The sequence below is a fragment of the Oryx dammah genome, unplaced genomic scaffold (genome assembly GCF_014754425.2).
Source record: "Oryx dammah isolate SB20612 unplaced genomic scaffold, SCBI_Odam_1.1 HiC_scaffold_25, whole genome shotgun sequence".
In the NCBI taxonomy this organism is placed as follows: domain Eukaryota; kingdom Metazoa; phylum Chordata; class Mammalia; order Artiodactyla; family Bovidae; genus Oryx; species Oryx dammah.
This window is the reverse complement of record NW_024070209.1, coordinates 71,592,590-71,617,479: the sequence shown is the minus strand read 5'-3', so window position 1 is coordinate 71,617,479 and position 24,890 is coordinate 71,592,590. Positions and strand designations below refer to the sequence as shown.

Genomic DNA, 24,890 nt, shown 5'->3' with positions numbered 1-24,890 from the left:
CCCGCCCCTCACGCCGCTAGCTGCTTGCGCCGCCGCAGTCTGCCGCCGCCCATAGCGCCTGGGCTCCTGCGCGGTTTACACGGCGCTTGGCTCTAGACAGCGGCGCGGCGAGCCACGTGGATCAATTCCGGGCGCGCAGTCATCTGGTGGTTCTAGCATCGACCCGGGCTTGCTGCGCTTTCCCTCTTCTCTGTGATCACCCCCGCCTCTGAGCTCCGTTCCCATGGCCGCCCTGGTGTTGGAGGACGGGTCGGTCCTGCGGGGCCAGCCCTTTGGGGCCGCTGTGTCGACTGCCGGGGAAGTGGGTAAGCAAGTCCGGGCTGGCTGCCGACCTCATCTGTCTCTATGATGCCCCTCTCTGCCCAGCTTGCTCTGCTCAGACCCCGCCATTTTCCCGCCTGCCCACCCCCTCCCCCGCCATTCCCTAGCCCGCGCCCCCACCCCCCGCTCCGTATCCCTACGGCCCAGGGGCATTCTCAGCGCTCCGGGCAGTGCTCCGAAGGATGCCCTGCCTAAGCCCCAGCTCTGCCTCTTTCTTGCAGTGTTTCAAACCGGTATGGTCGGCTACCCCGAGGCCCTGACTGACCCTTCCTACAAAGCACAGATCTTAGTGCTGACATACCCTCTGATCGGTAACTACGGCATCCCCCCAGATGAAGTGGATGAGTTCGGGCTCAGCAAGGTAGCCAGCACCAATGCTTGTTCTACATTCCTTTTCGAATCAGTAGCTATTAACTGTTAGTGAAGACTCTGCCATTCCGCTAGTCATTCTAGAGAAAGCTGATACACACTGAAGTGATAGGCCCTGTGCGCGGCTTGTTAGGTGCCTTGAGAGGCACAAAGTGCTGGACCAAGCCAAAGAATCTGAGCTCCGATAAGATTTTTGTCATAAAGCTTAACTGCTTTAAGAGTGTATAGATTAATGGGAAAGAGATTGGAATACAGTGTCACACCCTTCTCAATGGTAGTAAGTCCTAGTTTCCCTACCAAATCAATTAAGCTGATTATCATCGAAACCTGCCTTACTTACCTTGCCTCATTTTTTACCACTTTTCAGTAGAGTTTTTAACATGTAGATAAGAAAACAGTTTCCTTCTCAGTGAAGTTTTTCCTATTCCTCCTCTGGAATTTGGAAACTAAGTTGCCCTCTGAGAGTTCAAGTAAAAAAACAAACTAACACTTTGTGCGTCATAGTCACCATAGCCTCAGTGCAGTATTCCTCAAAACTCATTTTATTCTGATACTAGGCTTACTGAGCCTTTAATTCTTCATATGCTTTCACCACTCACCCTGACACTTGGGAGAAGAAACTCTAGGTAAAAGACATGCCTTTTATTCTGGAAAGAACCACTCCTCATCATGACCTATGAATTCACTGTGTTTTAGTTTATAATGCATTATCTTGGTTAATTTACCTCAGTCTTCAGCTTTGTCAACTCTAGATACAATGTCAAAGTTGAGTTTATACACTTGGAAAATTGAGGCCCTGACAGAACCAAGATGAGTAAAGCCTCCAGGAGCCCCCAGCCCATCACTGATGCTTTTGCAGCGTGAATGTATGTCCAAGTGCAGATTCGACCATCTGGCCATGGAGGGTTCTACCAGACTAGCCTTCGCATCCCTAAAGAACAGTCTCAACATTCATCTTTCTTAAACCTTCTACCACTAAGCAGATGTAATTTAAATATGCTACTTCCTCCCCAATAAACAGCCTGTTTCTCTGCTTAGTTATTATAAGTTTATGTATTGAGTAACAAATATGTTACTTTTTAAAGTGATAGTCCCTTATGGAGGGGTGTAATAAGCATGCATAGTATTCTACCCTGAGCCTTTATTTTTATTGAGTAAGGTACTATGCCCTTGCCTGTTCTGTACTGTTTTACTCTGAGAATATGATCTTGTTATCTACACTACTTTAATATTCTGCTTCCCTGAGTAGTAAATTAACATCCTGAAAACAAGACCTTGTCTATTCGTGCTCATGCTTGCCCCCCAGCATCTGTTATACCTGGCATGAAATGGGCCCTCTGTAAACTTCATTGACTACTATCATATGTCAGATATCTTGCTCTTGAGTTCAGAGATCTCTGATGAAGACAAATGAACACATTTGTAATACAATGTAAATAGCAAGACAAGTGGAAGTAAAAGTGAACTTAGATGAGTTCTAAGAAGGAGGCATAGCTGCAATGGGTGAGAATGGGGGTGACTTCATGGAAAAAGAGATAAAAGAAAAGGGAGGGAAAAGGAAAATGTCCTTTCAGTTATCACTGTCATATCAGTGGCATCAGGTACCCCAGGCCCACGTGTTGAGTGTTTCACGTGGGAGGCAGCATTGCTGATAAAAGGCAGAAGCATGAGGTGCTTGGCTTGTTAAAGGAATGACAGGTCATGCACTGTGGCTGAAGTACAGGGTCCATGGCCCTCCAGCGGGAAAAGATGGCTCGGGGAGGTATGTGGCCCTGGGCTCCTCACTGTCTCCTCCTTCCATCGACAGTGGTTTGAATCCTCGGGGATCCATGTGGCAGGACTGGTGGTGGGAGAGTGCTGTCCCACACCCAGCCACTGGAGTGCCAGCTGCACCCTGCACGAGTGGCTGCAACAGCATGGCATACCCGGCCTGCAAGGTATGGTGTAAGCATTGCCATGTCTGGATGGAACATAGGTACCTGGGGAGAAAGAATTAAGAGAGGTTCTCTGTGGACCCTTGGGACTTGAGTCCAGGGTTGTGATAGAATGTACCTGATTCGACTGGGGAAACGAACTGAGCTCTCAATCAGATGGGAAATTTCAAGCATGCAAAAGGAAAGAATAGGATAATGAATCCCCAGTTTCATCAACTCAGGGCTAAACTTATTTCATCATCACTACTACAACTTCCAGATTATTTTGGAGCAAATCTCAGACATAATATTATTTCATGTACTGAGAGTTCAATATCTATGAAAAAGAACCCCTGTAAAAACATGATGACAATAACACTACCATACGTTTAAAAAATTAATAGTAATTCCTTAATATCAAATATCCAGGGAGTGTTTAAAATTTTTACAGTTTTCTAATTTAAAAAAACCTGTTTGGTAATATTCCTGTATTGTCATTTAGCATGTTCTTTTGTCCCTTGGTATTACTTTCTGTAAACAGATCTGGGGTGGTGGTTCAATTCAAATGTGATACTTGGAGGCAAGAATACTTCATGGTGGGGTCGTTCTGGAAGGGCATCCCAGGATTTTGATGCCCAGAGGACAGCTGTGGGTGACTCAGGCTCTAGAATCAAAGTCTTAACTTCCTGCATGACTGCACTGCAGGACTGATCTCTCAGAGTCTGCTGTTTCAACAGGAGTGGATACTCGGGAGCTGACTAAGAAGCTACGAGAGCAAGGGTCTCTGCTGGGCAAGTTGGTCCAGGATGGGACAGAACCTTCAACCCTGCCCTTCTTGGACCCCAATGCCCGCCCCCTGGTGCCGGAGGTCTCCACTAAGGTACAGAGAGAGTGGGAGAGTGTTTTATGCTAAGCACAGTAGTTAATACTGTGTCAAGACTGCTTATGAACACTTGAGGGAGAACTGGAAAAGGCCTCCAGAATACAGGTTGTGTGCACATTATACCTACTATTCACAGCTGTCAACCATTTACTCCTCAGGTTCCACGGGTATTCAATGCAGGGGGAAGCCCTCGGATCCTTGCTTTGGACTGTGGCCTCAAGTATAATCAGGTCCGATGCTTGTGCCAGCGTGGGGCAGAGGTCACTGTGGTACCCTGGGACCACACGTTAGACAGTCAAGGTGAGTAGCTTGGGTCTGTACAAGGCCTCAGGCAAGCAGCATGTGTGGAAGATCTGGTCCTCCGTCCAGCTGCTGAAGGTCAATGTGAGTTGCAGAAAAGAAGGGGGAGAAAAGGGCTTGTGCTCTAACGGTGTGTCTCTAGTTGAATTATAGATTTTGATATTATCTTTTCTGCCCACTCCAGAGTATGAGGGTCTCTTCCTGAGTAATGGCCCTGGTGACCCTGCCTCCTATCCCAACTTGGTATCCACACTGAGCCGTGTTTTATCTGAACCAAACCCCCGACCTGTCTTCGGGATCTGTCTGGGACACCAGCTGTTGGCCTTAGCCATTGGGGCCAAGACTTATAAGATGAGGTGGGGGCACAAGGGGTGGGGAGACTTGGGAATGAGAATAGAATAGATTTGTTGTTTATTAGTGTTGAAATTGGACTGGGGGCTGGTGAGAATCATGAGATCAGCCAGAGCTGGGTTTAGTGCAGGAGTGAAGGGAGGGTGAAGAGGGGCCTGTGACTCAGGATGTTTCTGCCTCCAGATATGGGAACCGAGGCCATAACCAGCCATGCTTGCTGGTGGGCTCCGGGCGCTGCTTTCTAACATCCCAGAACCATGGATTTGCTGTGGAAACAGACTCACTGCCAGCAAGCTGGCTTCCTCTCTTCACCAATGCCAATGATCACTCCAACGAAGGCATCGTACATGAGAGCCTGCCCTTCTTCAGGTGAGCCCACGTGGTTCTGGCACAATACCTGGATCTCTGCAGCTCTGAAGCCCACTGAGACTTGAAGATCAAAAAAGAAATCACAGCAGTGGGCCCCAGTCAGCCTTCCCACTACCCACCTTTGAGACCGCCAGTGACGATGGCAGTTTTCATGATCCCCTCTCTTCAACAGTGTCCAGTTTCACCCAGAGCATCAAGCTGGCCCTTCAGATATGGAACTTCTTTTTGACATTTTTCTGGAAACTGTGAAAGAAGCTGCAGCTGGGAACCCTGGGGGCCAGACAGGTAAGCACTTGAGTAGATCTAGGTTGAGGATCTAAGAACAGGCTCCAGCGTAGGCATAAGATGAATGTGCCTCGGGAAACTGAGAGGAGTTTGGGAGGTTAGGCAGGAGGGGTGGGAAGGCAACCAAGCCAAAGTGATTCATTCATGTTTCTTCCATTCAAAGGAACTCCAGAGTCACAAGTCCGGGTTTATGGTCCTGCCTCTGCCGCTCATCAGAGGCATGACTTGTTCTGGTTTCTTCCGCAAAGTGAGGGTTAATCTAGATGATCTCTCAGGTCTCGTTCCACTCTAACGTACTGTCTTTCTTTGCCTCCGAAGTTCGAGAGCGGCTGGCTGAGCGCCTCTGTCTCCCTGGGATTCCCACCCCAGGCTCTGGGCTTACAGCACCACGAAAGGTTCTGATTCTGGGCTCAGGGGGCCTCTCCATTGGCCAGGCTGGCGAGTTTGACTACTCAGGCTCTCAGGTAAAGTGTGTCCATTGCTTCTCCTCCGGGCCACTGGCTGTAGGGAAGAAGTGACCCAAGCGAACTGGGGAATACACAGAAAGGTGAGAAGTCAGTTATTAGGGACTGAGAGTCCAGGAAAGGGAGAAGAAGAAGATAAATGATGGTCTTAAGACCAAAAATCTTGCTTCTCTAGTTGAGGCTGATATGCCATCTTTATCCCCCTAGGCGATCAAGGCCCTGAAGGAGGAAAACATTCAGACATTGCTGATCAACCCTAACATCGCTACTGTGCAGACCTCACAGGGGCTGGCGGACAAGGTCTATTTCCTCCCCATAACACCTCACTACGTAACCCAGGTATGACTCAGGCGATGCTGGACTGCAAAGAGGACCCACATGGGCCAGGCGATCGTGTGCCAATTCTGTGATCTGCTCCCTAATCCCAGGGTCTCAATGCCTGTTACTCCTCCCTCCCCCAGGTGATACGTAATGAGCGCCCAGATGGTGTGTTACTGACTTTTGGGGGCCAAACAGCTCTGAACTGTGGTGTGGAGCTGACCAAGGCTGGGGTACTTGCTCGGTACGGAGTCCGGGTCCTGGGCACACCCGTGGAGACCATTGAGTTGACTGAGGATCGGCGTGCCTTCGCCTCCAGGATGGCAGAGATCAGAGAGCATGTAGCCCCCAGCGAGGCAGCGAATTCTCTTGAGCAGGTTCAAGGGCTGGTGGGGGTAGATAGGTGGCGTTTCCTTGACAGCATATTTTCTCTGGGCCCAGGAGCCCTCTGCACAACACACAGTCAAGACCTAATCTGTTTGTTCATCTGTGCTCATTGCAGGCCCAGGCAGCAGCTGAGAGACTGGGGTACCCTGTGCTGGTGCGCGCAGCCTACGCCTTGGGTGGCCTGGGCTCTGGCTTTGCCTCTAACAAAGAGGAGTTGTCTGCTCTCGTGGCTCCAGCTTTTGCCCATACCAGCCAAGTGCTGGTAGACAAGTCCCTGAAAGGATGGAAGGAGATTGAGTATGAGGTGGTGAGAGACGCCTATGGCAACTGTGTCACGGTGAGTGATGGAAGAGGGGCAGTCGTGTAAGGCAGCGTGAGCTGTTGTAAGAGCCCAGGCAAGGCTGAGATCTTTGAGAGTTTAGTGTCCTCACACCCAGGATGGGTGCATCTCCAGAGGCAATAGGATCCTGGGATGCAGCCTCCTGCCCCTCCTCACTCCCTATGGCGGTGACCTCATGGTCACCTTCACAGGTGTGTAATATGGAGAACCTAGACCCACTGGGCATCCACACCGGGGAGTCCATCGTGGTGGCTCCAAGCCAGACACTAAATGACAGGGAGTACCAGCTACTGAGGCAGACGGCCATCAAGGTGACTCAGCACCTCGGAATCGTCGGGGAGTGCAACGTGCAGTACGCCCTGAACCCTGAGTCTGAGCAGGTGAGACTCCAGGCCGTGGGGCTGATACTCTAGCTGCTGGAGCACCGTCTGTAATTTGGGGGCCTCTAGGCCAAGGAGCCTTTTAACCCTCCAGACCCTGGAGCAGAAGCTAGCATTATTTTTGATAGGATTGGGGCTTTATCGTCCTGCCTTTCTGAGGCCTCTCCTTTCTGAGGCCTTCTAGGCCAGTTATCTAGTCTCTGTTTTCTCTCTTTGCAGTACTACATCATTGAAGTGAATGCCAGGCTCTCTCGCAGCTCTGCGCTAGCCAGTAAGGCCACCGGCTACCCACTGGCCTATGTGGCAGCCAAGCTGGCTTTGGGCATCCCTCTGCCTGAACTCAGGTACAAGGATTGGGAAGAGATGGGGTAGGGGTGGGGGTGAGATCGTGGGAGCTGGGGAAAAAAAGAAAGTTTATGGGACAAGGGATAGGAAAAGGACATTGGCCTGGGTGTGGGTGGGAGAGCAGTATCTGCAAGCTCACCATTTAGCTCCTGCTCTGTCCTCCTGGCAACCCCACCTGACGGCCCCCAGGAACTCGGTGACAGGGGGAACAGCAGCCTTTGAACCCAGTCTGGATTACTGTGTTGTGAAGATTCCTCGCTGGGACCTCAGCAAGTTCCTCCGCGTCAGCACAAAGATTGGGAGCTGCATGAAGAGCGTGGGTGAGAGACACATCCCAAGAGACCCCTCCCCAGATCACCTCATGGGGTCCCACACTTCCGAAGAACTTAGAATGAGTCAACTCCCTGGCATGTCCTTTCAGCTCTTGTATGAGCAGCTTGTTGTGAGTGGTTTCTCAGAACTAATAGGGACATTTCCAACTAAGATAGTGGTTCTCCCCAGGGGTGAAGATCCAAGGCATCTGGAAATCCATATACACACTGCCTCCACTCCCCAGATGGCATGTCAGAAATCTTGGAATGGGGTGATAACCATCAGATTCTCATCTCTTACATTACAAATGAGTAAGCAGGTACCCACAGAAAGAAAGTGTGTGGCTGAGTAGAGGGCAGAGCCAAGAGCTGAAAACTGGATCTGTTGCTAGTTGCATGTTCTTCTGTTACACTGTGTTACCTGTCATGGGTGAGACCAGTTCCATGAAACTCCACCCACAGTGTTTCATAGCATTTTGCCTTTGGCCTCATCCCCAGGCTGTTAATGCCAGTGACAGTTTGTTCTCCATGCTTGTTTAAATACCAATGTTTCAAGGAAATGTCTGCTGTTTACTGTGATCTCTTCTAAGGCCAAGTCAGCACAGTGGCAGCCATGCCCAATGTATCTCCTCTGGGTACTTCCTGCCATGGTCACTAAATTAAATTTAAAAAAATAATAATAATTAATTGATCTGGTGGTGCTGGGTCTTAGTTGCAGCATGCAGGGTCTTTCTTTAGTTGTAGCATGCAAAGTCTTTGTTGTATCACATGGGATCTCTAGTTCCCTGACCAGGGATCAAACCAAGGCCCTCTGCATTAGGAGCGTGGAGTCTTAACTACTGGACCACTGGGGAAGTCCCTCAAATGTTTTTCAATACAATGTTTAAGATCAGAGCAGGATGTAAGAGAAATTTCATAGAAACAAAGACAATTAGTAATGAATGGGTATGATGGTCAGCTTTTAGGCAGTGTTAAGAATGCTGTAATTGAGTTAGTATGCTTCCTTACAGTGACCCTTTCTTTAGTTCCCTTAGTTTGTCCTCCACAACATTTCTACGAAAACAAGCATGTGCACATACCAAGCTGCCACCAGCTAAGGATAATAGCTTTTTACTGTGCTCCAAATTTCCCTTAACAGCAATAGTAGCCTTTAAACTTGTAAGTCTAAGCTCAGATATTACTTGATTTTTAGAAATCTTACAAGACTGCCAAGTTGTTCCTTCTGGAGATGAATTTCTGTTATGTGAAAATTATAATAAACATGGGAACGAAGCCATAAATTGTAGCTAAGAGAAGTGGATTGAAAATAGGACAATCAAAGATTGATTCCTAGATGAGAAATTTAAGTATTTTACATCTGAGTATTCTTAGAATTTGATCTTCTTTGGTAACTTTTTGTAACTCTTATTATACAAGTAAGATGCATGAATCATTGAGAAATTAGAAAAGGTAGTTTTACCAAAGAGTAATCACCTATAATCTTATCACACAGACATTAATTTGGGGATTTATATGATTCTGGGATTTTTCTAGGCTTGCATGTGAGTGCATTGGGTTTCTCTTTTATCCAGGATAAAAACTTTTGTAATATAACCACATTACAAAGACATTGAACAAAATCACTCATCCTCTTCCTTAACACTACGAGTACCATCTTGATGTTCTTGAAAATTATTTTAAAGAAACAAATATTAGAATTGTAAATAGAAAAATACATTTGGTAAGAGATATTTGAAGACTCTAGGGTAAATTGTCAGAGGACATGAACAAACTTCATTGATGAGGAAATCAATAAGCAGGCCTGGGTGTAGGGGGGAAGTTTCCTCTTAGTAATAGAAGAAATCTAGTTAAAATGAGAGGATTAATTTTACTTGTTGGCAAAAGTTGTTTTAAATGATTATACACACTTCTTAAAAGATCAGTTAACTTTATATGGGGTTGGCCAAAAGCTTTGTTCAGGTTTTTCATAATAGCTTATGGAAAAAGCTAAATGAACATTTTGGCCAACCCAATACTTTGTATTATAAAGCACAGACTTCTACAAAGCAATTAATACTTGTCAAGGGCCAGAAAACATACCTTGCCTATTGCCTATGCACTTCTGAAAATATATCCTCAGGGGATAAACTAAATCCCAGATAGCATTACCGCCTTATTTACAGTGATGAACACTTCAAAGCTAAATGTCCTTCAGTGAGTGAGCAGTCACTTTATGGTAAATCACACAAGAGTTAAACTACTAGTAACAAAGGAAAGGAAAGTGAAGTCGCTCAGTTGTGTCCAACTGTTTGCGACCCGTGGACTGTAGCTTACAAGACTCCTCTGTCCATGGGATTTTCCAGGCAATAGTATGGGAGCGGATTGCCATTTCCTTCTCCAGGGGATCTTCCCGACCCAGGGATCGAACCCAGGTCTCCTGCATTGTAGACAGACGCTTTGCTGTCACACACTAATGTGGGAAAAGCTTACAGTGAGGGGAAAAGCAGGATAAATGTTTACGTAAACTATAATCTTGTATAAACATTTGGAAGAAGTACTCTAGAGTAATAGTTGGAAATATGATTAACCCTGAGTGAATTCAAAGAATAATGGGATCATCTTACTACCCAGACTTTTAAAAAGTTTTAAAGGATGAGCCAGATCCCAGATTACATCATCACAATGTGAATAAAGGAAACCAAATAAATGGATAACCATCAGTGATTGGGCCTCTGTGATTATTCCAATATCCGCATGAAAATGGTAGGGAGAAAAAGCTGCAAGTGTAAGATTCTCAATGAAACAACATAAATCCACCACTGTGGGCTTGAGAACCTCCCAGAGATTTGACGGTAGACTACCGACATTCTGGGCATCACCAGTGCCCCCGGCCCTCAATCCTCACATCATATTCCTCCAGGTGAAGTCATGGGCATTGGGCGTTCTTTTGAGGAGGCCTTCCAGAAGGCTCTGCGCATGGTGGATGAGAACTGCGTGGGCTTTGATCACACGGTCAAGCCCGTCATTGATATGGTAAGTGGCTCCCCTACCCGTGACAGCACTCTCAAAATGTACCCCGCTTCTTTGTGTCCCCAGCCCCCAAGCTTGTTACCAGTAATACTAGTACCAGTCACTAGTGGACTTTGCTGTGTTTTCCCTTTGCTGAGGATTCTGTGGTTTCATTTCTCTTTATTATGGGGATGTATCATTAGACTTGTTTCTATAGGTGAGGAAACTGAAGCTTAGCTTGCCTGCCCTCTCTCCATTAGGAGTTGGAGACTCCAACAGACAAGCGCATCTTCGTGGTGGCAGCAGCCCTGTGGGCTGGCTACTCAGTGGATCGCCTGTATGAACTGACTCGCATCGACCGCTGGTTCTTGCACCGGATGAAGCGGATCATAACACACACCCAGCTGCTAGAGCAACACCGTGGACAACCTTTGCCCCCAGACCTGCTGCATCAGGCCAAGCGCCTTGGCTTCTCAGACAAGCAGATTGCCCTTGCGGTCCTCAGGTGAGGGATGGTGGGAGGACCTCAGGCTGAGAACCTGGGGCAGAGAACCTTTGTACTCCTGAGGGGCCCTCAGGAGGAAAAGTGTGTGTGTTGGGGTGGGGGGGCGGTTGGAGGTTACTGCCCTTCATCCCTGGGATTTTCCTCTCTGATCCCTCCCTTGGATCTCTGCCCTCTGCTGGAGCCATTCCCCACTCCCATGGTCTATATTTCTGACCCTTCTCCTTTAGCACAGAGCTGGCTGTTCGCAAGCTGCGTCAGGAACTAGGGATCTGCCCAGCAGTGAAGCAGATTGACACAGTTGCAGCTGAGTGGCCGGCCCAGACAAATTACTTGTACCTGACATACTGGGGCACCACCCATGACCTCAGCTTTCGAACACCTCATGTCCTGGTCCTTGGCTCTGGCGTCTACCGTATCGGCTCCAGCGTCGAGTTTGACTGGTGTGCCGTGGGCTGCATCCAGCAGCTGCGAAAGGTCTCCAAGCTCATCTTTCATATGGTTCTCTCTGCTGTACTGATCAGCTTCCGCAGCCGTCTTCCCCCCATACCCGATCCTAGCACTTTCTATTCATTGCTGTGCCTCACATCTGTCATAGGGCTTTAGTGGGGTTGGGGGTCCCTTAGGCTGTCCTGTGCCCTACATGTGGTTCCTCTACAGAACTCCGTGTCTACTTTTCCAGTACCTTCCCTCCCAAGGCAGGCGTCCTGTACAGCGATTTCAGAGACAGCCAAAGCAGTACTCTCTAAAGTAGGGACTTGGGCTTCCTATCCTTCCACTCCTATTGCAGATGGGGTATAAAACCATCATGGTGAACTACAACCCAGAGACAGTCAGCACCGACTACGACATGTGTGACCGACTCTACTTTGATGAAATCTCTTTTGAGGTGAGACGGGTGAAGGCTGCCTGTGAGCCTGGGTGGCCCGTCAAGTAGGAGCGGCTGGCAAACCTCAGACTCTTTGCAAATTGTGAGGTTTGAGGGGGTTTGGTGAAGGATGCAGGGCGGTGAGCAAGAAGGCTCAGGCCCCTGACCCTATCTGTTAACCACCACCTGTTTCTCCTCCTTTACTGCAGGTGGTGATGGACATCTATGAGCTGGAAAACCCTGAAGGTGTGATCCTGTCCATGGGCGGGCAGCTGCCCAACAACATGGCCATGGCTTTGCATCGGCAGCAGTGTCGGGTTCTGGGCACCTCCCCAGAAGCCATTGACTCAGCTGAGAACCGGTTTAAGTTCTCCCGGCTCCTGGACACCATTGGTATCAGCCAGCCTCAGTGGAGGGAGCTCAGTGACCTAGAGGTGGGCTGGGCCCTGGTGGGGGGCTGGAGGCCAGATGGCATCATGGGTGAGTGTGCACAACACAGCTAAGCTCCCTGTACCCTTAGTCTGCTCGCCAGTTCTGCCAGACCGTGGGGTACCCCTGTGTCGTGCGCCCCTCCTATGTGCTGAGCGGTGCTGCTATGAATGTGGCCTACACCGATGGGGACTTGGAGCGCTTCTTAAGCAGTGCAGCAGCTGTCTCTAAGGAGCACCCCGTGGTCATCTCCAAGTTCATCCAGGAGGCCAAGGTGGGAGGCTGCAGATGAGTCTCTGAAGGCAGTCAGTCTTTCAGTCACGGAGGCGACTCCCCTGTCTCTGATCTGGGAAGGACGGGTTGTGCCAGGGCTCTTAAAGGCAGGGAAGCTTCCTGCAGGGGCAAGTGAGAGAAGGAAATGGCCCTTGCTGTTCACCACCGTGCCCCATGCACCTTGCCCCACTAGGAGATTGACGTGGATGCTGTGGCTTGTGATGGTGTGGTAGCAGCTATCGCCATCTCTGAACACGTGGAGAACGCAGGTGTGCATTCAGGTGATGCCACACTGGTAACCCCACCGCAGGACATCACTGCCAAAACCCTGGAGCGGATCAAAGCCATTGTGCATGCCGTGGGCCAGGAGCTGCAGGTCACGGGACCCTTCAATCTGCAGCTCATTGCCAAGGTAGTAAGAAGGGGCTAAAGAAAGGGACCCAAGGGCTGTAGCGCCTCTTTGCTCTGTGCTGGCCAGTGTGCTGGGGCACCCTCACTGGGAGGAGAGCTGGAGGGGCAGGGTCACATCTCAGGCCCGCAGTGTTTGTGACAGTCAACCTGCCCTGTGTCCTGAGTTGATGACCCACAGAACGATGAGTGAGGGGAAGACCCGATTCACTGGGGTGGTGTCACAAGCCCACTTGCAGAAGGCCTGATCAATCTCTCTCTGCCCAGGACGACCAGCTGAAAGTCATTGAATGCAACGTGCGTGTGTCTCGCTCCTTCCCCTTCGTCTCCAAGACACTGGGTGTGGACCTAGTAGCCCTGGCAACACGGGTCATCATGGGGGAAGAAGTGGAGCCCGTGGGACTCATGACTGGCTCTGGAGTCGTGGGGGTGAAGGTGAGGGAGATTGAAGCCCCAGGTTAGTGGTCAGTAGGGAGGCAGATAGCAGGAGGGAGTTCACCTGCGGCCCAAGCTGTGTGCCCATTGACGTATAAAGCGAGCCCCTCCTGTGGGCAAGGCCTTGCTGGGTGGTCAGGGCAATAAGATGGCCTTCCTCCCTGAGGAGTGTCCACTCTAGTGATGGGAGGCAAGAGAAGTTGGTTCCCAAAGCTTGTTTCTAGAATAGCATGTGATAAACTTGCAGAGTAGAGACTGAAACGAAATGCTCAAGGAGGTGCCACTTCCACAGAGGGTGACCCGGGAAGGTTCAAGAAAAGAGGTGGTGTTTGGACTGAGCCTTGGAGTATAGTCAAGATTTGAGATTTGCCGAGCTTGTTGAGGAAGTGTTCCAAGGCTAGGGAGTAGCCTCGTGGAGGCCAAGGGAAGCGCAAGCATGTTTGGGAAGTAGCCAGTGATTGGCGGGTTCATGTAGGGCAGCACGGGGAAGGCTCACCCTGTCTGGAGAAGGCCAAGAGAGGGGATCATTGCCACCCCTCCTGGTGCAGGGATGTGGGCCGCTCTCACTTCCTGCTCCCTCAGGTGCCCCAGTTTTCGTTCTCCCGCCTGGCGGGGGCTGACGTGGTGCTGGGTGTGGAGATGACCAGTACCGGGGAAGTGGCTGGCTTTGGGGAGAGCCGCTGCGAAGCCTACCTCAAGGCCATGCTCAGTACTGGTTTTAAGATCCCCAAGAAGAACATTTTGCTGACCATTGGCAGCTATAAGGTGAGAGCCCACGTGGCGGTGGGAGGGTGGAGGGTAGGGTGGGCCCTGCAGAGGTGGGGGTGGGCACAGATGGCCACTGCTCCCTGAGCTGGGGCTAACTTGAAGTAGAGGGCAGGAGACACCACCTCATCCTCCCTTCTTCAGAACAAAAGTGAGTTGCTCCCAACTGTGAGGCTGCTGGAGAGCCTGGGCTACAGCCTCTACGCCAGCCTGGGCACCGCTGACTTCTACACAGAGCATGGCGTCAAGGTATGGGGTGACCCCCCGCTGCCCGCCCGCTGAGATGTGAGAACACCCGGGATTTTCTCCCTGTTTCCCTGCTTCCCATGTCATTGTACGAATCATCTGTTCCACGTAGAACAGTAGAGTATACAGAAAAGGAGAAAAAAAAAAATCCCTCGTGATCTTTCCACCACTGTTAACATTCTGGCGTATTTCCTTCCATGATTTTCTCTGTGTATTGTGTGAGCTCCGTATTGCAGAATCCTTGGTAACCATAGTGTAAAGATTTTCTGGTCAAGAAAAATGCTTTGCCTGCAGTAAAGTGAAGTGGCCTGGTTCCCCTCCTGTGGGTCCTCAGTTTCTTCCTCGGCTCCTGGGCCACCTCTCCCCTCCCTTCAGGCTGGCCTCCTGGCCCCCTGCCAGGCTCAGGTTGTTCCAGTCTTGTCTCTGGGCCCCAGGTGACGGCTGTGGACTGGCATTTTGAAGAGGCAGTGGATGGAGAGTGCCCACCACAGCGAAGCATTTTGGAGCAGCTCGCTGAGAAAAACTTTGAGCTCGTGATTAACCTATCCATGCGTGGGGCCGGGGGCCGGCGTCTTTCTTCCTTCGTCACCAAGGGCTACCGCACGCGGCGCCTGGCCGCTGACTTCTCCGTACCCCTCATCATTGACATCAAGTGCACCAAACTGTTTGTGGAGGTAACTGAGACCTCGGGCGCTGGGACTGGGGCAGCCACTGTCAGCAAGGGAGGAGGCAGAAGTGACCATGCTCTGGGGCTGGGAAATATCTGCATGGAGCGGCCTCGCTAGTCATCAAGCTTTGTGGCTGCAAAGAGAGAGGATGGATGTAGAGAGGCAGAAGCCTGGTTTATGGGAAAACCCATGCCCCATCTGCAGCTCCCTGGCTGCCCTTTGATCTTTGGTGACCCTGATTTTCCCCCTGCAGGCCCTGGGACAGATCGGGCCAGCCCCTCCTCTGAAGGCGCACGTTGACTGCATGACCTCCCAGAAGCTCGTGCGGCTGCCTGGTAAGCGCATCTCGGGAGAGAACCTGGCTCCTGTACATCAGTAGGGGCTGTGGTGAAGGACGGCCGTGGGGCCCACTCGGCCCTGAACTGTTGAGAGTGGGAAGGGCACAGAAGCTTCCTCACTCTGAGCTCTTTATTCTCCATCCACGATGCCCCTGACTGAGAGCTTCACCACCTCTCACTGGTGTCAGTCGCTGCTTATTTTCCTACCTTGATGCCCTCGAGTCTCTGACTCTCCCTCCAACCTGCTGCCTGTGTGTTCTCCCAGGATTGATCGACGTCCATGTGCACCTGCGGGAACCAGGGGGGACACACAAGGAGGACTTTGCCTCGGGCACAGCTGCTGCCCTGGCTGGGGGCATCACCATGGTGTGCGCTATGCCTAATACCCGGCCCCCCATCACCGACGCCCCTGCCCTGGCCCTGGCGCAGAAGGTGAGCCCCGGTTCTACTGCTTTCTGGTGACCCACGTCCCCCACCTGCCTCCCCCACCTCCCTCTACGCTGCTCCCTCTACCCCTCCCCAGAGGCCAGGCCACGTGAGCCAGGCTGGCACAGGTGCCGATGGGCCCTATTTCGAATGTATTCCTTCCAGCTGGCAGAGGCCGGCGCCCGCTGTGACTATGCCTTATTCCTCGGAGCCTCGTCGGAAAATGCAGGGACCCTGGGCACTGTGGCTGGGTCTGCTGCGGGGCTGAAGCTCTACCTCAATGAGACCTTCTCTGAACTGCGGCTAGACAGTGTGGCCCAGTGGATGGAGGTAGGGGGCGGGGCCAGCCAGCCAGTGCCCCTGGTTTGGGGCCCCCTCACGGCAGGCTGGAGGTAGTGTGAGTTGGGAACCCCCCAAGGGCTCGGGCACTGCAGGGTCCCGGAACCTTCCTCCTTTCCCTAGCACTTCGAGACATGGCCATCCCACCTCCCCATCGTGGCCCATGCTGAGCGGCAGAGTGTCGCAGCCGTCCTCATGGTGGCCCAGCTGGCCCAGCGCTCTGTGCACATCTGTCACGTGGCACGGAAGGAGGAGGTGAGCGCCCCAGGGGCGCCCCTGTGGCTTTCCCAGTGACTCCAGGTGATCAGGACAGTCCTTGGGGGCAGGGGCGGCTCAGCACGCCTGCCCCGTGACTTTCCAGGAGGGGAGGTTGGCTGTGGGGACTGTGCAGGTCAGGGCCTCGAGGGACACCCCCCACCTCGAGGTCTCTCCACTCTCCCCCAGATCCTGCTGATTAAAGCGGCGAAGGCGCAGGGGCTGCCGGTGACCTGTGAGGTGGCACCCCACCATCTGTTCCTGAGCCGTGATGACCTGGAACGTCTGGGGCCCGGGAAGGGGGAGGTTCGGCCCGAGCTTTGCTCCCAGGAGGATGTGGAAGCCCTATGGGAGAACATGGCCGTCATCGACTGCTTTGCCTCCGACCACGGTGAGAGGGCCCAGGACGTACACCCTGGCCCAAGGACCTTGGGCTCCATGAGGCCTGGGCTTGGTCTGGGTGGGACTCCAACCAAGTTCCTGGTCTATCATAGGCGCTTGATAGGTATTTACTGAGAGAATGAATGAGCAAACAAGGAAACAATAAATGAGAGAATCTGGGTGAAAGGTGTTGGCCCTGAAGAAGGCAGCAGTCCCAGCTTCCCTGTTTTCGGATTCTCAGGAAAAGCTAGAGTCGGGGTTGGTAGCGAGGCCTTTCCTGGTGACGTGTGTGACTCCCCAGGCGTGGAGGCCACTGTCCTGAGGGTGGTGCTCTCTCCCTCAGCCCCCCACACCATGGAGGAGAAATGTGGGCCCCGGCCTCTCCCCGGCTTCCCAGGGCTGGAGACCATGCTGCCCCTGCTGCTGACGGCAGTGAGCGAGGGCCGGCTCAGCCTGGACGACGTGCTGCAGAGACTGCACCACAACCCTCGGCGCATCTTCCACCTGCCCCCCCAGGAGGACACCTATGTGGAGGTGTGGGGTGGGGCTGGGGGCAGGCAGGCTCTTCCTGACCCCCCTCAGGAGGACATCTATGTGGAGGGGTGGGGCCAGGGGCAGGTGGGCCTCTGCAGTCCTGGGAGAGGGTGCACGTGGCGCCCGTGCCCAGCATGACCCATGACTCTGGCAGGTGGATCTGGAGCACGAATGGACAGTCCCCAGCCACATGCCCTTCTCCAAGGCCCACTGGACACCCTTTGAAGGGCAGAAGGTGAAGGGCACCGTCCGCCGTGTGGTCCTGCGTGGAGAGGTGGCCTATATTGACGGGCAGGTACGTGTGTGGCCCAGGCCTGGGCTGTCGTGACCTGCGGGGTGCCGTGTTCTTCCCACCCCAGCAGGTCTGCATGGTCCCACTACCCCTCCAAGCACAGGTCCCCAGGGCATCTTTTCTGCTTGCCAGCTTCCACCTCTTGACTGCCTGGCTCACTTGCCCTCCCTGCCTTCTGTCCACAGGTGCTAGTGCCACCGGGCTACGGACAGGACGTCCGCAAGTGGCCACAGGGCGCTGTTCCACAGCTCACGCCCTCGGCCCCGGCTGCCAGTGAGCTAACCACGGTAATTTTCAGGGCTGGGTGGCGGGCATGGGGGTATAGTCAGGGGCAGGTATAAACAGCACAAACATTTTAATTGGTGGTTCAGGGGCAATGGAAGGTTCGTCACTTAACAGTTAAAATCCTCACCACCTACCCTGTCTACTGCAAATTAACTCAATTTAGGAGGCTTCCTGTGGGAAACACTAATCCATTAACCCAACCAGAGAGAAAACTCGGAGAAGCCAGTGGGCCACCCCTGCTGGGGGCAGCCCAGTGGGAGAGCAGGTTGAGGGGTGTGATGGAGTGGACAGGAAGCAGTTTGGCTTTTCTTGAGGGACTGAACTTGAGGAAGGTCACGTCACTACCTGATGTTGTCTCTCCAGACCCCGGAGAGGCCCCGCCGGAGTGGCCCAGCACTCCCTGATGGCCGCTTCCACCTGCCTCCCCGGATCCACCGAGCCTCCGACCCAGGTTTGCCAGGTAAGAGAAAGATCCTGTGACTTGGAGGGTGGGGCCGCCTGGACCTAGACATGTGTAGGGACGGGCTCCTCTTCACCGCAGTGTCCCAGGTGGCCCAAGTCTGGGGGCTCCGTGGCCTCAGAGCTGTTCCAGTCCCTCCGTCCACTTCCCTTGTCCTTCCTACCGCCCCAGTCCTTATCTGACCCCCCTTCCCTCCCTGTGCCTAAATCAGCCCACCCAGCGTGAGGTAGGCATCCCCTAGCCTCTTCTCACAGGCCCTTTTTTGTTGTGGGCAGCTGTGTTCCTCCGCCCGGGAGCTGGGACCCCATGGGGCAGCAGAGCGTGGGGTAAAATCCAGGTTGTTGGCTGCTGTGGGCCTGGCTGCCCCCCTTGCCTAGGATCCCTTTGCCAGCTGGGAGGGTCCCGGGAGGGCACTGCTGATCACACCCAACAGCCCCTGTGCGAAATCATGGGTCCGTGCCCAGAGCTGCCACCCCTGCCCTCAGCTAACCTACTGTCGCTACTGTGGTGTGAGTTGGTTTAACACAGACACTGTGATCCAGAGTCCCAGGAAGCTGGGGCTCTTCACACACCCCAGCTGCAGGTTTACATCTGTCCTGTTGCCCTGTTTGTAGCTGAGGAGCCAAAGGAGAAGACCTCCCGGAAGGCAGCTGAGCCAGGTAAGAGACTGTCCTGAGCACACGCTTGCTCACCTTTGGGGACCTCTCTGAGCTGGCCTGGGTAGGAGGAACCCTCTGACCAGCCTCTTCTGCCACGCCCCTCACTCTGCAGAGCTGATGGGAACCCTTGATGGCATCTGCTACCCTCCACCACCAGTACCTAGACAGGCGTCACCCCAGAACCTGGGGACCCCTGGCCTGCTGCACCCCCAGACCTCACCCCTGCTGCACTCACTAGTGGGCCAACATATCCTGTCCGTCCAGCAGTTCACCAAGGATCAGGTGCCTGGGGGAGGGAGGAGGGGGCCACCCAGAGCTGTGAGGATCTGGAGAGCTGGGGCTAGGAGCCCTGGAGGCCACACCCTTTCCAGCTGACCCGGGATCTTTCTCAGATGTCTCACCTGTTCAACGTGGCACACACGCTGCGCATGATGGTACAGAAGGAGCGGAGCCTCGACATCCTCAAGGTCAGGGTCAGGGCTGTGGGCTAAGGATGCAGGCCCAGTGGGCAGAGCTCCGTGAGTAGTCAGAGGGGTCTCCCTCCCCGACCTTGGGTTCCCGCATGGGAATCCACACCCTCCATAGGTGAGCCCTGCTCTGATGGTCCTGCCGCTCTAGGCCGCCTCCATGGTGGCCCTCCTCTGATCAGTGTGCAACTGACCTGCAAGCCCTGAGTGCCAGCACACGGGCCCAGTAACCCAGTCCCTTGGTGGATACTGATGTCTTCATGGGAGAGAACTGGGTATATCCTCTCCCGGGCACCCCTCTAGGACACATTGAGGAAGCAGGCAGCAGCCCCACATGCTCCCTGGGATGGACACAGGTACACACACACACACGCATGCATCTTGCCTCCCAGGGGAAGGTGATGGCCTCCATGTTCTACGAGGTGAGCACACGGACCAGCAGCTCCTTTGCAGCAGCCATGGCCCGGCTCGGGGGCGCTGTGCTCAGCTTCTCTGAAGCCACATCCTCCGTCCAGAAGGGCGAGTCCCTGGCTGACTCGGTGCAGACCATGAGCTGCTATGCTGATGTCGTCGTGCTGCGGCACCCCCAGCCTGGGGCAGTGGAGGTGAGGCCGGCCTCTGTGCCAGGGCAGGATCGATTGGGCGGGGCCTGCAGACACTGCCTGTAACTGCAGGTCTCAGGTGGGGCCAGATGGGTGAGGGGACTCAGGAGAAGTGGGACCGTGGCGGGGAGTGAGGGTCCCTGAGACTCAGAAGAAAGGATTCTCTTTCCTTGTCCCCATGTCACAGCTGGCAGCCAAGCACTGCCGGAGGCCAGTGATCAATGCAGGGGACGGGGTTGGAGAGCACCCTACCCAGGCCTTGCTGGACATCTTCACCATCCGGGAAGAGCTTGGGACGGTCAATGGCATGACGGTAAGGGTGCAGGCGGGGCTCGGAGGCCTGCCCTGGGACAGTCTGGAGAGGGAGGCAGGTGGGAAGCAGTTTCTGCATTTCAGAGCCTGTTGCATCAGGAGGCCTCCATTCTGGTACTGAGGCTGAAAGCTTCAAAATGGGGGTGAGAGTGTGCTCAGTCTGGGGCCCTCCTGGTGATGGGCTGCCACCCACCCCTACCAACTTCCCGCTCAGATCACGATGGTGGGCGACCTGAAGCATGGCCGCACGGTGCATTCGCTGGCCTGCCTGCTCACCCAGTACCGCGTCAGCCTGCGCTACGTGGCACCCCTGAGCCTGCGCATGCCCCGTGATGTGCGGGCTTTCGTGGCCTCCCGTGGCACCAAGCAGGTCAGGCCCTGGGAGGCCTCCCGTGGAGGGGTGGGGAGGGACCTGTGTTGGGTGGTCAGTGCAGGCACTGCATTCACCCCAGCCGGGCCTCACTGCCTAGGAGGAATTTGAGAGCATCGAGGAGGCGTTGCCTGACACCGATGTACTCTACATGACACGCATCCAGAAGGAGCGCTTTGGCTCCACCCAGGAATATGAAGCAGTAAGTGCGAAGCGGGGAGGAGCAGCCCGGGGTAGCTGCGGCATTCCAGACTGGCAGCCAGGAAGGCTGGGCCCCTCGGTTGTAATAACTGCCTCCGGGGACTGGTGGTGGGGGCCCAGGCCCCATGGGCTCGTAGCCACTGCAGCCCTGAGGTGCTTACAGGGCCCCTCCCTTCCCGCAGTGCTTCGGCCAGTTCATCCTCACTCCGCACATCATGACCCGGGCCAAGAAGAAGATGGTGGTGATGCACCCAATGCCCCGTGTCAATGAGATCAGGTGATGTGGCATCAAGATTGGGGCTGTGCTTGGGGGCACGGGGGCGGGGGCCTGCACTCAGTCCGATTCAGGCTGTCTTGGGCCGGGCAGTAACTCTTCCTTCTCTTGCAGTGTGGAGGTGGACTCAGACCCCCGAGCAGCCTACTTCCGCCAGGCAGAGAATGGCATGTACATCCGCATGGCTCTGCTGGCCACCGTGCTGGGCCGCTTCTAGGGCCTGACCCCTCAGCCTCTGCTCAGGCCCAGCTGCTGGGCATGGGATCTCATGCCCCCCCACAGTGGCTACACCCTTAGTAGCTGCTCTGGGGCATCCAGATAGGCCTTATGCTCAGATGCACACATGTGGGGACCACGCTTCAGACACTGGACTGGACTGGAGCCATCTAGCATGGAGGTGGGGCCGCAGGGGGTTGGGGCCCAGTCAGCCCATCTCCCTTCTTGCACCTCAAATCTGTATAGTACTTTTTCACTGACTTAATAAAGCAGCTGAGCTGCCTCTGCTTCTTGCTTCCTTGAGTGTATCCTGGCTTTAGCAGATGATGCTCAGTCCAATAGGCAGAGCTTTCTTCTACAAAGTGAGAAGAGTTTCTCAAATACAAAAGCACCTTGCTAGGCAAGCCCCTGTCCTGGCCGGGGGAGCAGGCAGGCCCCCATTTTCAGAGTGGTGGCTCTTGGAGGTTCTGGGCAGGAACACACGATTCCTTGGTGCTGCTGAGGCCTGTGCTCCACTGAGGAGCACACTCCACTGATCATGTCTGGCCCTCTTTCCTCCATTTAGGTGCATAAGTCACGGGGAATGGAGGGCTGAGCATCTAGGCCCTGATGGTGAGGTTCATTCCTCTCTAGGCCAGCGGTCCCCAACCTTCTTGGCACCAGGGACCACCGATTTCGTGGAAGACAATTTTCCCATAGTAGGGGGGTGGGGACAGTTTCAGGATGATTCAAGCATATTACATTTATTGTGTACTTTAATGCCACCAGTCAAGAAGGTACTGGTCCATGACCAGGAGTCTGGCAGCCCCTGCTGAAAGCCTTTATTCTCCTCTGCTCTGGTCAGTCCTCTCCTCAGGGGCTCAGGTGACCACTGCGTCCTCAGAACCTCTGCCATCCCTGGGAGGAGCACCACACACCCCCCGCCTCCAACCCCAGCCTGCCCCCACAACTTACTCTCCCTGGGAGACCACCTCGCTGGATTTTGTAGGCTGGACTAGGGCAGGGACGCTGAAGCACCCTTGGGCTGGGGGGGGTGGGGTGGGGAAGTGTGTGAACTGTTCCATTAACTTCAGTAGCATTAGAGAAATTTCTGGATCCAACAGGCTAACTTAGTACCCTCTGGGTACAAAGCACCATGTGCAGTGGGAGTATAAGGACAAACAAGGTAGTTTTCACCCTCAACTTTGAGGCCTCTTAGATAGGCATCCAGTGACTTCTACAGATTGCATTGGCACATGATGGTCCAAACTGTTCTAATGTTCAGGAAGAACCTGCTTTGGGAAAAGAGCAGTTAGCAAGTTTCAGAGATGGGAAAAGGAGACAGAACTCACTTTTTGAAAACAGCATAAGCAGGAATTTTTCCACCTCATTTAATCCTATGCTAAACTTCCAACCATTTACAGATGCAGACATGCTTAGAAAAGGTGGTTTGACCAAAGTCATATCGCTTGTAGTCATATATCAGGACCACTTGACTTCAAACCCATTTTTCTAATAAAAAGGAAAAAGTTATTTCAGGCTTTCAGGGCATCCAAAGGCAATAAGAGAGACAAGTCACACAAATCTAAGCTCCCAGAGAACAAGTCTAAGGCATGTGTGTGGCAAGCTGGTTCTCAGAAGGGAGACCAGCCCAGGTGTCCTGGAATAAGAAAGGCCCACAGAGCTGGGGTTTGGGCTGGTTCCTGAGGAAGGGGCAAGCTTTGGCAGGTGGATGGGAGGAGGGTGAAGCATCTTACTTTCTTGGATGTAGCAGTGGCGGGTTCTGTGTCTGCAGCATGGTGAGAGAATGTACCTGGACCCAGCAGAACCTTTCTGTTCTGTACTGTCGAGAGTCTGATGAGCCAGACTGAGAGGTCTGCAGTAGATTACCACAGAAATAGGAGTTTACAGCCATGGGCACTGTTTGAAGAAGGATGGGACTGGCTATAACACCATCTGCTTGTCTAGGGCACTGAGCTGTCTCCAGTCCCCCTAATGTTAACCCTTCCCAGGCTCTTCAAAGCCCTGACCCTGACAAGTTCTCCCTGGGGTACCTGGAGGACCCGGTTGGTTGGAAAAGGAGAGTATCCGTTTTAGAATGCTTCTACTCCTTTCGAGAACTTCAGTTACCCTTCGTAGGCTATTCGAAGAAATCAGAGATTATTTTCCCAAGTACTGGGGACTCTGTAACACACAGATTCCCACAAGACTCAGTGCAGCTCACCCTCAGTAGAAGCAGTGTTTGCTGCCAAGCAGCACACACATTCCACTCAGCGCTAAGTGGTGGAGGTGTTCCGCCCCTCCCTTTGGCTCTCCTAATCATAACACAGCTCGAAGCTGAATACACTTCTTTCCTCCTCCAACCAGAAAGGAGCTCTTGTGACACTGGGAAGTAAAAAGAGGCTATCAGTAAGAAACAAGCCTGTTTCACGTCCATTAAGAAGCAACCTCATGTGCTCCAGGTGATTAGCATTAACCAACCATATAAAGCTTTTAAAAATGAAGTTTCCTAGTCTCCTTTCCTCCTGAGATTCTTAAGTGATTTGATCTATTCCTTAAAAAAAAAAAATTAACACAGCTCTAGTTATGTGCCAAACACTGTTCTAGCACTTCACAAATATTAACATTCTTTTTTACTTACACTTACTCTTGGATGAACTCTTTACATACCTCTGTGAAAAACAGGTCTAACCTAATGTATTCCCTTTTTTCCTTGCAAAATCATTTCCCCAAATTCTTCCCTATTGTAGTGAAGGAAATCCCCTCATAATAGGTATTCAACTTAGACCATCTTCATCTCATTCCTGCCACTTTTCACTAATGACCTGCAACCCTGGACAAGTCAGTTAGTGCCCCTGCAAGGCTGTAAGTTGAAAGGGTAGAGTTGGAAGTTCCCAGTGACATGCGGATTGCAAGTTGTTAGTGTAGCATTGGTGAAGTGAAGTGACAGTCGCTCAGTGGTGTCAGACTCTTTGTGATCCCATGGACTGTAGCCCGACAGGTTTCTCTGTCCATGGACTTCTCCAGGCCAGAATACTGGAATGGGTTGCCATTCCATTCAGGGGATCTTCCTAACCCAGGGATCAAACCTAGTTCTCCCGCATTGCAAGCAGATTCTTTTCCATCTGAGTCACAGGGGAAGCCCATTGACACATGTCTAATTCTGTAAAAACATCCTGTGGACTGTGGGGGACAGTGCTGGTGATGGTGCAGGGCTGAGGAGGAGTGCATTAGGAAGACTAGTCTGGAGGCAGCACCTGGAAGAGACGGGGGTAGGAGCCATTCCGTCATCAGGGAATCCAGTCAGGATGTTGTTGCAGGATCTTGGGACTGGGAGAACAGGGATGGGTGTAGACAGGGAGCCAGCTTAGAGTGGGGACAGGTGAATTCTGCTTGGGTACAATGGGACATCTGTATGGAGATGTCACGTCCATAACAAAGCTGGGGAGTTGGATCAAGTGCGGCAGAGGTCAATTGTGTTATTTATATGTGTTAACATAGCAGCAGGCTTCTCAGGTGTGCAGCGGTAAAGAATTCACCTTCCAGTGCAGGAGTAGCAAGAGATGTAGGTTCAATCCCTGG

General features: G+C 52.9%; 1 protein-coding gene across 3 annotated transcripts; it reads left to right on the top strand.

Annotated features, from left to right (window-relative positions):
* Positions 1-26: 26 nt before the first annotated feature.
* CAD (carbamoyl-phosphate synthetase 2, aspartate transcarbamylase, and dihydroorotase) lies at positions 27-21,623 on the top strand. 3 transcript variants are annotated; one of them, XM_040224403.1, is made up of 45 exons: positions 27-305; positions 543-682; positions 2,498-2,627; positions 3,341-3,483; positions 3,645-3,786; positions 3,971-4,142; positions 4,321-4,506; positions 4,679-4,791; positions 5,110-5,255; positions 5,463-5,594; positions 5,717-5,950; positions 6,076-6,297; positions 6,492-6,680; positions 6,900-7,024; positions 7,215-7,345; positions 10,236-10,348; positions 10,585-10,829; positions 11,057-11,303; positions 11,617-11,715; positions 11,904-12,128; positions 12,215-12,397; positions 12,590-12,808; positions 13,072-13,239; positions 13,822-14,004; positions 14,149-14,253; positions 14,685-14,924; positions 15,172-15,253; positions 15,522-15,688; positions 15,848-16,012; positions 16,145-16,276; positions 16,466-16,667; positions 17,001-17,191; positions 17,346-17,486; positions 17,669-17,770; positions 18,132-18,228; positions 18,504-18,554; positions 18,843-18,887; positions 19,000-19,169; positions 19,280-19,354; positions 19,747-19,959; positions 20,144-20,269; positions 20,483-20,638; positions 20,739-20,840; positions 21,022-21,116; positions 21,228-21,623. In XM_040224403.1, the coding sequence occupies exons 1-45, from the start codon at positions 224-226 to the stop codon at positions 21,328-21,330; spliced, it is 6,729 nt and encodes a 2,242-aa protein (XP_040080337.1). In that variant the 5' UTR covers positions 27-223; the 3' UTR covers positions 21,331-21,623. The 3 variants fall into 3 exon arrangements, with proteins under 3 accessions (XP_040080337.1, XP_040080338.1, XP_040080340.1); XM_040224404.1 differs by lacking the exon at positions 18,504-18,554 and having other exon boundaries at positions 21,228-21,612; XM_040224406.1 differs by lacking the exons at positions 19,280-19,354; positions 19,747-19,959; positions 20,144-20,269; ... (2 more) ...; positions 21,022-21,116; positions 21,228-21,623 and having other exon boundaries at positions 18,504-18,565; positions 19,000-19,109.
* Positions 21,624-24,890: the final 3,267 nt, after the last annotated feature.

Excerpts from the sequence above, each read along its gene's own strand:
- CAD (XM_040224403.1), top strand. The coding sequence starts at position 224 with ATGGCCGCCCTGGTGTTGGAGGACGGGTCGGTCCTGCGGGGCCAGCCC. Across the intron at positions 10,830-11,056 it reads ATTGCCCTTGCGGTCCTCAG|CACAGAGCTGGCTGTTCGCA; the intron begins GTGAGGGATGGT and ends CTTCTCCTTTAG. Across the intron at positions 16,013-16,144 it reads GTGTGGCCCAGTGGATGGAG|CACTTCGAGACATGGCCATC; the intron begins GTAGGGGGCGGG and ends TCCTTTCCCTAG.